Here is a 13,042-nt window from a genome sequence, read left to right as displayed (position 1 = left end):
CTGGGCTTGTGTGTCTGCAAAACTCTGCAGTATTAGAGGTTACAGGTTGAGTATCCCTTATCCAGAATTCAAAATCCCACATTTTTGGTTCCCCTACTGACTGTATTACAGAGGATGGGAGCATAATGTGCACTGAGCTACCGTTTGCAAAGTGCCACAATATTAGTGATGTACATAGAATGAAATATACTACGGCGTACTATAGGAGGCATAGAACTGTATTCCAGAAATTGCAACATGCTTAGCAACTTCGTACTCAGTCACAACAGCATTGCTGATGCGAGACCATCGACTACCTGAGTGCCTCTATGGCCACGTAGAATAGCCGTGGGAGCTGTGATACTGGTGCAGTTTTATGCATACGAGATAGCATTTGCATGCAGAGACATGCCGCAAAAATGGTTACAACACGTCTGCGTTTTTGCAGACACTCCCCAAGACCTCCTCCAAGTGGTTTCTTCCATCACAAAGCCACCTTGGTGCATGTGCACTGTGGCCATGACCATGAGCAGTTTGCCGATAATCGTTTAGTTGCAACACCATTGAAGTTGCAACTGCATCTGAATCAGGCCCCATGTCACACAGCACACATCGGGGGGAATGTAATAGTGTGAGTTCTTCTGTCAGCTGGGGTTTTTTTTTTTTAAAGTGGCAATCATTTACATGGCAAAATCACTTTAACAAAACATGAGAACTCTCACAAAATCTCTCACTTTCTGATTCTCACACCCTATTACATTCCTCCCATCATATCTAGCTGATATCCCAATAAATTCAGTGTACTTAATGGCAGCAAATCACAATTCAATACAGCACCCCTGCCATTTGGTGGAACATGAGATTCACAGCCTGACTATGCAGGCAGCAAATGTGCAGCAACTGCCTGATGACCATGGACCAGAATCTCTAAGGCAGTGATGGCTAACCTTGACACTCCAGCTGTTGTTGAACTACATATCCCAGCATGCCCTGCTATAGGTTTGTTATTTGGCCATGCTAAAACTGATGCAGGGCATGCTGGGATGTGTAGTTCAACAACAGCTGGAGTGTCAAGGTTAGCCATCACTGCTCTAAGGAATACTCTACGCCGTAGAGAGTGGTTGCACAGCAGGGGGCATGGCCACATCCCATTACCAATAGAAAAATCTGGGGGAAACCCCCCGGTGTGTAGCACCCCTCAGCCAGGGTCAAATACAAGGGAGGGGGGAGGCGAAAGGGGGGGAAGGGGGCAGGGGGTGATCAAGATGATCGCTATCCCCACCCTCACACACACATAATGCAGGAAGTGGTGACTGCTGATGCTTTGCTGAGTAGAGCAATCAGGACTAAAGTGGCCGCTAACTGAAATCATATATTCCTATTGAATGTTTACACAGTTTTACCATTTTAACTATAGAAATCTTATTTTTCATATAACTCTAACATCACTGTTCATTTATATAACTGTCAGTAGATATATCACAGTGGAAGTCTCAGGGTAGGTGATCTGCTGTTGCTCGGTAATCTGCTTAGAAGTGGTCCTCAGTGCTGATCACTGTACATACAGTGATAAGGTGCCACCTGCTAGGCAGTGGCAAACGCAGGATTTCTAGAGGGGGGTTTCCAAATGCAGTCCACAATCTGCAGGAGTCTGGGGGTGCAGTGGAGCCTGGTAACGACCCTGGACATTAATGTAAACATTGGTCTTTTTATACACTGGATACTGTATGGAATGCAGTATTAATATTTAACATTATAGATGGTCTCTAGTATAGGCTGTATCAAACATTTAAATAATAGGTCAGGAAAAAGTTAAACATACTATAGTAAATAAATACCCCAAAATAATAGAACCACCACTGAACTTTCTAAGCACACATTCTCCCACCTCATGGTAAGGCTCCTGTCTCTTCTTCCTGGTAGCTACTCTCTGGTCCAGGGCACTGACTGAGTACTCAGATCTACACACACAAACTTCATAGAAGAAGCTGCTACCATTGGGCATGTGCAGCAGCTCTGCTCTGTCCCTTAAACTGCATGATGTGGCGTCAGCTCTAGTAATTGTATTATATACCATTGCTCTTGTTGTCATAACTTAACTTGCCAAGAGGGAGGGGGTTTCTGAGCAACCGGAAACCCCCCCTGTGTGTGCCTATGCTAGGTTACAATGGAGCATAGAGCTCAGTCTAGTGTATGACAGTTTCTTCTTCACGCAGAACTAATTCATCACATGGACGAAGTAAATGATGAGCTCCTGAAAAAAATCACCCACCAGCAGCCGCCTAAAAGGAATTTTGCAGCGCCAAAAACTCAGCAAGTGCATGTTCCATTAACATTCCAGTCCGAGCCAGAGGAGGTGAAAGCCTGGCTAGATGCCAAGGGCTTTAGTAAAGGGTAAGTAACTAAAAGATGTTCTATATGGTTAATAACTTAAATAGATATAATTTAGGAGTCGTTAACCTTTATTTACCCAGCTGGCAGTACATAATAATTAGCAATACTAACCCCATTCCTCAGCAAAAGTATGAATATTCCAGGATCCATCTAGTGGATCACTATTGTTGTCAGTGCAGTATCAAGGAGTGTGCACAGAGAGCAGGGACATGGGGGCGACACAGTCACTGCTCCACGGTGCCTGCTTGTAGCTTTCAAAGTACCTGGAACAGCACCCTGCATCCATCCAGGCATCCTGCATTCAGTAGGGCTTCTGCAGGGTATCCGGATGATAGATAGACAGTGTTAGACAGTCAATAGATAGACACCATATGTTAGACAGACATTAGGTCGACAGGGTCTAAAGATCGACATGAAAAAGGTAGACCGTACAAAAGGTCGACAGGGTCAGAAGATAGACAGTACAAAAGGTCGACATGAAAATGGTCACATAAAAAAGGTAGACACCGTTTGTTTGTTTGTTTGTTTGTTTGTTTGTTTACATGTTTTGGGACTTTTTCATACCTTCTCTACACCGAGCCCAAAGCGTGGTGAGCGAAGCGAGCCCCGGGAGGAGATGCCTTTCTACAATTAGGTTTCCCAGATGACAAATCTATCCACACAAACCACAAAAATGCAAAAAAAATTGGTGTCTACCTTTTTTTGTCGACCATTTTCATGTCGACCTTTTGACCCGGTCTACCTTTTGACCCTGTCAACCTTTTGTACTGTCTACTTTTTTATGTCTACCTTTTCACCCTGTCGACCTTTTGATTGTCTAACATGTGGTGTCTATCTATTGACTGTCTAACTAGACACTGTCTATCTATTATACCACACCCCTTCTGCAGAGTTCCCCGGGGTTCCCAGAGCCAGTAGCCCTGCTTCCTAGGTGTTACATCATGATGTCACGGTTTTAGGTGCGGGGCGGCACAGGGCGCACTGACACCCTGTTACAGCACTGGTTCTAGCTGTGCTAGAGATGCCTGTTGGTTGATGTTGCATTTGGCATATCACTGTCACTGAATGGCTTGGACTGGATTATCTAAGCAATGTTCTCTGAGGACAGGACATACATTAGTAGCTTATACTGCACTCAGCTTCTACATATTCCCTGTGGTGTGGTCATGGTCAAGTGAGGACCTGGTCACGTCCCATCTGGTGTCCTTTGTGTAAACCAGGCATGTCCAAAATACGGCCCTCCAGCTGTTGAGAAACTACACATCCCAGCATGCCCTGACACAGCTTTAGCATTCTCTGACAGCAAACTGTGTCAGGGCATGATGGGATATGTAGTTTCACAACAGCTGGAGGGCCGCAGTTTGGACATGCCTGGTGTAAACCATGCACTGTCGCTTCATGCCGATGAAAGCATTGCCACTGCATCGTAGCGAGGCATGGTTACATCTCCTCCCCAGGCCCAATAGACAATACTGTTTAAACATATCAGGCTGATTCTGAGTTGGATGCAGCTTTGATGTTGGACCCAGTGGAGCGATGTTTTTCATCTAGGCATGTGTCTGATTTGCATTGTGCATGCATCCCGATGGTGTTCTTACTGATACACGTACATATTCACACACAGGGTATTTAAAATATATTGGGCGATGATTGGAAGGTAACAAGGGTGTGGTTTATTAGACGTACGCAGATGTTTAATCTTATGGGGGTGTCTCTGGAAGCAGTTGCGTACAGAGGCGCTCAGCTGCTCACATTGGAGGCCAGAATCAGGCAGAAAATCTGCACATACCATAGGGATGGTGCAAGTTTTGATGGTGCGACTGATGTTAGTGTCTAAAGACGCACCACACGATAATGCAGCGTCTATAGATGCTGCAGTCCTTGCACATACGGGGGCACAGCTATACACCAGGGAAGGATTTAGTAGCAGCATTAGCATAAACTCACAGACACAACTTCGGAAAAAGATACAAAGATGGCTGCATCCAACATAGAATCGGGCCATGTGTATTGATGTGTCAATGTTCATACATTTTACTGTGCTGCTCATCTAATCTTAGTGATATTGTTTCTTTGTTATTAGGACATCAGCACAATTGGGTATTCTAAATGGGGCACAACTTTTCTCTCTAAACAAGGAGGAGTTGAAGAAAGTTTGTGGAGAGGAGGGTGCAAGGGTATACAGCCAGCTGACGGTGCAGAAGTCTCAGCTAGAGGTGAGTGTGTCTGCACTGCTACTGCTGTATCAGTTGTACGTGTAGTATATTTACTGTTGACCCTCATTCCTAGACTTGTGGGAAAAAAACATGATTATTAAAACAAATGGAAAGTGCAGCTGTTGCCCATAGCAACCAATCAGGTCATAGCTATAATTTATGTAGTTAATGTCAGAAAATGTTAGCTAAAATCTGACAGGCTGACGCAGAGTTTTCACTGTTCTGATGCTCAAGGGCCAAGAGTACGCAAGTATGGGCAATGCAGAGTCATACATAAACTGAGCAATGGCTAGTTGCGAGGCTGTAATGGGGCGTTGTCTTGTAGGCTGAGAGGTCATGTCAGTGGAATTGCATGCTATGCAGAGTTGTGCATTTGCTTAATTTTTCCTGTTAATTGTTGGATCTTTTGCACCAGGGAGAGGGCTGGCGCTGATGATGATGATGATGGGTTTCAACTATGGATGGGGGAGGTCCGGCTGCAGGAATGGGTTACACTCTGCATCAGCCCCTGGATACAGTAGAATATACTATATATATTTTCTGATCATTCACCGCTGGATGATATCAAAACAAGGGAGTGCTGAAACACTGCACCCTGCAGTCAGACTGATCGCTAAACAGCAAAAGAAATGTTTAGTTTATTGCATTGGCCCTAACAAGTTTGACAGACATAAGACTTGTGATCGGTTGTTATTATTGCAAAGTAGGTGTGTTCCCCTACACAAGCCTGAATGGTAGAAGGTACTAGGGGTGGCACTAGGAAAGATAACCCATTCCACAGACCCTTGGAATTAATGGGAAAGTGAGTAAGATACTTTGAAGTTCACTTATGTATTGTTTATCCCTTCTGACATGCTCCCTGCACCCTGTTGGGTGGAGGGAAGGTGCCCGGTCCAGTATTTCATTTATACATAGAAACAGAAGTGAGATTCTTATGCACGTTACACCAAAGAAAATAGTATGTAGCAGGATTATGACCAACCCTGGAGTGGGTACAGCCAGTCCATGTATGGGTGTGACTAACACTTAACAAACATTTGTCCGTTTCCAACCCCTTATATTCTATGATGTAATGTCATGCGCACCCCTACTTACTGCGTGCCCTTCATATTGCCCTGAGAAAAGAGTGTTATGAGCCACGGCAGTGGCTCATTCCTGTTTTGCATTTTGGTTATGTATTTTACGTTGTACTCCTGTTTCTGTTCCCCTTAGCTTTTGTGGGGTGTCCGGAGTCCACCCTTAAGGAGAGGGTACTGTTATGAACCACAAGCAGTGGTTCATTCCTGTTTGCTTTCCGTTTATGTATTTTGTATTCTAGTTCTGTTCGCATGCCAGGATTTCCATTACACTGGTTTAGAAGACTCTTGTTGGCCGCCGGTGGTGAGTCTGTGTAATTGCAGCCTGTTTTCTATGGGTTCATTCTCACCTGCAGGTGTTTGTGCAATTACCTTGTGCCTGGCTTCCAGCCATCCTGATTGGGGCGTGTTCCCTTATTACCTAGCTAACCATGCAGTTCTGAGCTGGTGATAGACGTTCTGTTAAGATACCTGTATGTTCCTGAATAGAGTCTTGTCCAGTATTGCATCTGTGTCCAGGCCCTGTCTGATACTGGAATCCTGTGTACTCAGCTCTGGCAGAGTCCAGAGCTTCCTATGAGCTGTTCCTGCCCTGGTGTGCTCCTGTGATCCAGTAGCCCTGAGTCCAGAGTCCTGGTGTCCGGAGCCTGTTAAAGATATCTGTCCGGCTTTCCTGTTATGTGAGCCTGTGTCTGCAGCTTTGGGGGTTCTTCTCCCGCCTGTATTCACACCGGTTTCGCGAGTAGCGGCTTTAAAGCGCCTTACGGCCTTGGCCGTACCTGTCCGTTATATTTGCTTTGGATTTTCTGCAGAGGGTTCTGCGTATGCTGTCATCGCCGGTACACAGTAGTATTGTGTCGGCGAGTGGACAGCATTTCATTTGTTGTAGTTTGTCCTGGAGGCTGTGCCGCACATACTGTTGTTTGAGTTCTGTAGTTGCCCCTAACTCGAGTTTCTGTTTAGTTAGAGGTTTCCCTTGTTATTGCCCCGTCTCAGTTTACGCCTTGTCTCCAACTAAGACCGGGGGGCATCGGAGTTGGGCAGACATAATCCGCCCTTCAAACGCGGCTGCCGTGGGCCCAAGCAAACATAGTCTTGCAGGCGTAGACTTTCCACGCAGGTGGAACAACGGAGTCAGGGTTCTGCAGGGGTTGCTGCAACTCAATTCCCACTCCAGCATTACGTTCCTGTACTTGGGGCTCATCCACCCAGTTTCAGGAGTACCAAGTACAGTGAACGTAACAAAGAGAATGTGCGATTCCCTATCTCCTAGTGGGAGGTGCAGAGCAGTAACAGGGCCGCAACTCTTACAGCTCAACAAAAAGTGTCTGAAGAGTGCGTTCCAGCACATGCCCGATGCGGTCGGGAAGCTGCGGTCGGTCTCATGTCGACAATGAGGATCCCGACTGGGGTAAGTATTTTACCCCTCTCCAGCCCCCAACCCAGAGCCGGCCTTGGGCATAGGCAAACTAGGCAATTGTCTAGGGCATTTAATATGCCTAGGGGCATCAGCAGCTTCTGCTGATTAAAATGATATACGGCATGCCTATATTCTGTGTGTAGCATTTCATATGCAGATACAGCCACAGTCTCACACAGTGTATAGGCATGCTGCATATCATTTTAATCAGTAGAAGCTGCTTGTGCATCCTAGCCACATAGCAATGCAAATAAGATGCATTTTCATTAAAAAAAGGTGCCAGATGTTAGCATTGAGGCAATATCTATGAGGCAGAGGTCACAATGTTAGTGGCAGTGTGATTGCTGTGTGCATGTGAGTGGTTTGGTTGTTCAGTAGTGTTCGGAATATGTGTAAGGAGCATTATGTGTGTGATGTAAAAATGCATTAATAATGTGCAACATATGTGTAAGGGGCACTATGTGTGTCATTATGTGTATAAGGGCATTAATAATGTGCAGCATGTGTAACAGGGTACTACTGTATGTGTGTCATGTGTATAGAGGCACTAATAATGTGCAGCAAATGTGTAGGGGGCACTATGTGTGTCATTATGTGTATAAGGGCATTAATAATGTGCGGCATATGTGTAAGAGGGTACTATTGTATGTGTGTCATTATGTGTATAGAGGCACTAATAATGTGCAGCAAATGTGTAGGGGGCACTATGTGTGTCATTATGTGTAAAAGGGCATTAATAAAGGTTGTCATAATGTGTAAGGCGCATTATGTTTATAAGGACACTAATAATGTATCTCATATGTGTAAGGGGCATTACTGTGTGCATTTATGTGTATAAATGCATTACTAATGTGTGGCATTATGTGGCGTTGCGTATAGAAATGGCACTACTGTTTCGTCTAATTTGAATAAAGAGCAATAGGGTATGATGTAATGTGAATAAGGGGCTCTACTGTGAGTAGTAACGTTTATAAGGTAAAGTGATACTACTGTGGGATGTAATATGAATTATGAACACTATCGCATGATCAAATGTGAATGAAGTTGCAGTACTGTGTGGCGTAATTGGAATTGGGGTTACTATTGTGTGGCCATGCCCCTTGCCAGCAAAAACACCCCCCTTTTTGGGCTGTGCGCCAAATGTGTAAACTGTTCCTATTTAAAATATAGGAGGTACAAACACCAAAATAAGGACTGCTATGGGTGAGGGGTGATGGTGCTGGGGAAGAGGTGCAAGGTCAGAGGCGGAACCAGCGGTGGTACTAGGGGGCACCAGCCAAAATCTTGCCTAGGGCATCATATTGGTTAGGGCCGGCTCTGCTCCAACCCTAACCTTTGGGGGGTGGCAGCTAGGGCCAATCAGTGGGAGGGGGTGGCAGCTACAGTTATCCATCCCCCTAGTGCCTAATTCCCCCCCACATAGTGCTAATCCCTAACCCTCCCCCATGGGCCGAAACGGTGTACCCCGATACTTACCTTCTTCATTCCGGCGGTCATAGTTTCGGCGTCTGTCTTCCGAGTGGTGTCGGGATTCCGGCGTCGGTCATATAATCACCGGCATCCAGAACGCTGGCATGCCAGGCACATCCCATCTGATTCCCCAGCTTTCCCTCTTATTGATATTAAGTTTTTCAGCATAATTTCTGCTGCGGGGTACACTGGGCTCCACGAGGATAGACATTGGGGTGTAGAGTAGGATCTTGACACGAGGCACCAACAGGCTCAAATCTTTGACTGTTCCCAGAATGCACAGCGCCGCCTCCTCTATAACCCCGCCTCCCTGCACAGGAGCTCTGTTTTGTAGTTGGTGCTGCAGTAAGCAGGCACATAACAGAGGGGCTGCTCCAGGCAGCCCTAAGAAGAGCTTTTTTTGAAGAAAAAAGTGAAGACTTCAAGGGCAGCAGCGGTAGTAAATGTCAGAAGACATTCACTGCTGCAGCTCCAGCTCTCCCCAGCGGCGCTGTACACTCCCGAGCCCTGGTTGCCGGGTAACTACAGCAGGAGGCTCCGGTTTTCTTCACGTCAGGCGCACACGACGGGGGCTCTCCGGGATCGCATGGCCGCGCTTCGGGAGGTGGTAAGTGGGTCCCGCTTGCAGGACCTGGTCTTTATCGCGATCCGGCGCGGTCAGTGGGAGGCGAGCCGCGCGCGCTGGCGGTGGACACTGTGGCAGTACAGGCGATCCCACTAGATCACCAGGGCATGGGTGCAGGTCAGGTTTTCTCTCTAAACCATTTTCAGTAGCCCACAGTACCCAGTGGTTTTGCCAGCAGGGGGATAAGGCTTAGACCCAAAGCCCCTCCCCCAGCCCTAGGGCGCCATTTCCCGCAAATGTTCCCGCCCTGGAGCTGCATATCTGTCTCTCCCTCACTCCCTGTCAGTGTCTCGGCGCCATTATCTCTCAGCTTCACTGTTCCTGGGACTGCTTGGGCAAATCCTCCTGTGTAAAGCCGCCTGGTTGTCAGTGCTGTGACTTTACATGACACTTAAGTATTCTACCTGCCTTTTTAGACAGTGCTAGTTAAGAGAGTGCATTTAGTCAGGGTTTTCTAGTAAAATTACCCTGTGATATACATCCAGTTCTTACTGTGTAGTGTTATATCTGTTGACTACATAGCTATATATATAAGCTAGTCCAGTGCAGTATTATTGTTAGTAATAAACTCTGCATTGTACAAACTGTGACTGTGTGTGCATTAGATAGCTGAGTGGTGTCCATTTCGTGTCTTTCACTCAACTTGCTATCCCTATATTCTATAACCTGAAGGAGCTTGGTGCGTCAGCTTTTATATTAATATAGGATTTTCACAAAGATATACTTTAATACGTATTTTTCTCTGTGATTTTAGTCACCATATCTCTCCTTTATCTCGGCTAGTGCTGACTACACTGCGCAGGGGTTTGGGTAAGAGGTATTGTGCTGCTGACAATTGTACTGTGTTAACTGATACTGCAAGTTATATCATGTCTGCTTCTGAGGGTAACTGTTCTGGGGCTGAACACACTGCCGGTGTTGCTGAAGCCACAGATCCCTATGAGGAGAATATAGCCGCTGTGGGCTCTGGTTCTGGGGGCTCCTTGCCCCCCAGTGGGACTGTGGCAACGGAGGTACATAATGACCCGCAGTGGGCCACTTTTTCCACGCTTCTACATACGCTAGTTAATAAACTAACACCCCCTATGGGACCCCCTATGCCAGTACAACCGTATGTGGTCCCTGCAGCTAACCTGCCGTGGGCGGACGATTTATCTGCCCAATTGAAGAAGTTGAACCAGTCCCTGACTACTAAAAAGTCTGACCATCGCTCGCCTAAGTCTAAGGGGTCCTCTAAGCAAGCGCTTGTCTCCTCACAATCCACTGCTGTCACTGACACCTCGTCTGATGAAGACGGCACTTACACTGACCCCACAGGTTCTGACTCGGATACGGCTGATGGGGAGGGTAGTTCACATGTGGATGTTCCTGATCTTTTGGAGGCTATTAAGTTAATTCTACAGATTACGGATGATCCCGAGCCATCCGTCCCTCCTAAGAAACCAGATAGGTTCAAGCGTCAGAAGGTGGTTAAACAAGTTTTACCTCAGTCTGACCACCTAGTGGATATATGTCAGGAACCCTGGGAAAACCCGGGTACGAAGTTTGTGCCTCAAAAGAAGATGCTGGCTCGCTATCCCCTCGCACCAGAGCTGTCTAAGAATTGGGAAACGCCTCCTCCAGTAGACTTGCATGTGGCTAGGATGGTGGTTTCCTCAGCTCTACCTGTCACTACCGTCACGTCTCTAAAAGAGCCTACGGATAAACGTGTGGAGGGTTGTCTGAAAGCGATTTACACCCTCACGGGTGCTGCACAAAGGCCCACTATTGCAGCAACATGGGCTGCAGAGACTATTGAAGCATGGGCCTTGGAGTTAGAAGCTGAAATCTCTTCTGACTATGCTAGACAATGCTTGTCATATATTGTCACAGCTTCTCGCTATATTAAAGAGGCGGCTTCTGATGCTGGTATCCTAGCAGCCAAGGCCTCTACTACGTCAGTCCTGGCTCGCCGGATATTGTGGCTGAGATCCTGGTCTGTGGATCCTCTTGGGGAGGACTTAAATAAGATAGTGGCTGACTTGGCTACTGCCAAAACTGCCTGTCTGCCAAGTACCGCTCCTTCTGTATCGAAGATTAAAGGTACTTCCTTTCGCCCTTCAGGTAAAGCAAAAGGTCAGGCGTACAACAAGCAGGCCCGCACTTCCAAACCTGGTAAGCCGAAGCGAGCCTGGGCAGCCCGTCAGCCAGCTTCCAAGGCCGATACTACCGCATGACGGGGCGGGCCTCCACCTGGGGTATCCCAGGGTGGGGGGCCGGCTTCTAGGGTATACCCAGGAATGGTTGAAGACCACTTCAGATGCCTGGGTACGGGAAGTCGTCACTTGAGGTTACGCAATAGCCTTCAAAAACTGACCCCCTCATCGATTTTGCCAGACAGACGTCCCGTTGGACCAGACAAAGGCAAACACTCTGCATTCGGTGGTACAGACCCTCCTGGATACAGGAGTCGTAGTACAGGTGCCTCTTGCGCAGAGGGGCCGGGGGTACTATTCTCCGCTGTTTCTAGTCCCGAAACCGAATGGGTCCTCCCGGCCCATTCTCAACCTCAAGGCATTGAACAGGTTTGTGAAGGTTTCCAAGTTCCGTATGGAAACCCTTCGCTCTATAGTTCTGGCCTTGGAATCTGGGGACTACATGGTCTCCCTGAACATACAGGATGCTTACCTGCATATTCCTATAGCAGCGTCACATCAGCAATACCTGAGGTTTGCTATTGGCAACCTCCATTACCAGTTTTGGGCGTTACCTTTTGGTTTAACAACGGCTCCGCGAGTCTTCACCAAAGTCATGGCGGTGGTAACGGTGGTACTCCACCGTCAAGGGGTCAGGATACTGCCGTATCTGGACGTCTTGTTAATCCTGGCAAATTCCCCCAGAACTTCTCCTACGTCATCTAGATATGAGAGTCCGATTTCTACAAGCCCACGGGTGGCTCATCAACTGGAAGAAATCCTCCCTGATCCCTGCTCAGAGCATGGTGCATCTGGGAGCGCTATTGGACACTCACAACCAGAGGTTGTTCTTGTGTCAGGAGAAAGTCCTGAAGCTTCAGGACAGGATTCGTTGCTTCCTTTCTCGTCTGCAAGTATCGATACATTCGGCGATGCAGGTGCTGGGCCTCATGGTGTCAGCATTCGACATGGTGGAGTATGCTCAATTCCATTCTCGCCCCCTCCACAGGCTGATTCTAGCCAAGTGGGATGGCCTGCCTCACCGGATCAGGTCTTAAATTATCTCATTGACTCCGGAGGTCCGTCTGTCGCTGCTCTGGTGGCTCCAGGACCAACAATTGCGCAGGGGCCGTCCCTTCTGGATATCCAACTGGGATGCCAGTCTAAAAGGTTGCGGCGCGGTGCTGGAGCAACACTCCCTTCAGGTTCGGTGGACCAAGGAGGCGTCCCTCCTCTCGATCAACATTCTGGAATTCTGGGCGGTCTTCAATGCATTGAACCTAGCCCAGCATTTAATTCAGAACCGTCCTGTTCAAGTGCAGTCGGACAACGCCACCACAGTGGCTTACATAAATCATCAAGGTGGCACTCAAAGCCGTCTGGCAATGAAGGAAGTCTCACGGATTCTACATTGGGCGGAACGCCATCTACCGGCCATATCGGCAATCTTCATTCTGGGAGTCCTGAATTGGGAAGCGGACTTTCTCAGTCGTCAGGACGTACATGCCGGCGAGTGGGGCCTCCATCCAGAAGGGTTTCAACTCCTACTGGAAAAGTGGGGTCTTCCAGACGTAGATCTGATGGCGTCTCGACACAATCACAAGGTTCCGGTCTTCGGAGCAAGGACAAGGGATCCTCAAGCAGCATTCGTGGATGCGCTGGCGGTGCCGTGGAGGTTTCTGCTGCCA

The 13,042-nt window shown here is 47.6% G+C and overlaps 1 protein-coding gene across 4 annotated transcripts in view; it reads left to right on the top strand.

Annotated features, from left to right (window-relative positions):
• Positions 1-13,042, top strand: part of EPS8L2 (EPS8 signaling adaptor L2) — a 379,476-nt gene that overhangs the window by 357,482 nt on the left and 8,952 nt on the right. For all 4 annotated transcript variants that reach the window (XM_063944781.1, XM_063944780.1, XM_063944782.1 and 1 more), the window contains 2 exons: positions 2,196-2,373; positions 4,457-4,589. In XM_063944781.1, coding sequence (XP_063800851.1) covers positions 2,196-2,373; positions 4,457-4,589 — 311 coding nt within the window. The remainder of the gene's footprint in view (positions 1-2,195; positions 2,374-4,456; positions 4,590-13,042) is intronic.

This window comes from Pseudophryne corroboree, chromosome 11 (genome assembly GCF_028390025.1).
Source record: "Pseudophryne corroboree isolate aPseCor3 chromosome 11, aPseCor3.hap2, whole genome shotgun sequence".
Classification (NCBI taxonomy): Eukaryota; Metazoa; Chordata; class Amphibia; order Anura; family Myobatrachidae; genus Pseudophryne; species Pseudophryne corroboree.
Note: the sequence above shows the minus strand (reverse complement) of the source record. Positions and strands in the feature narration are given on the sequence as shown.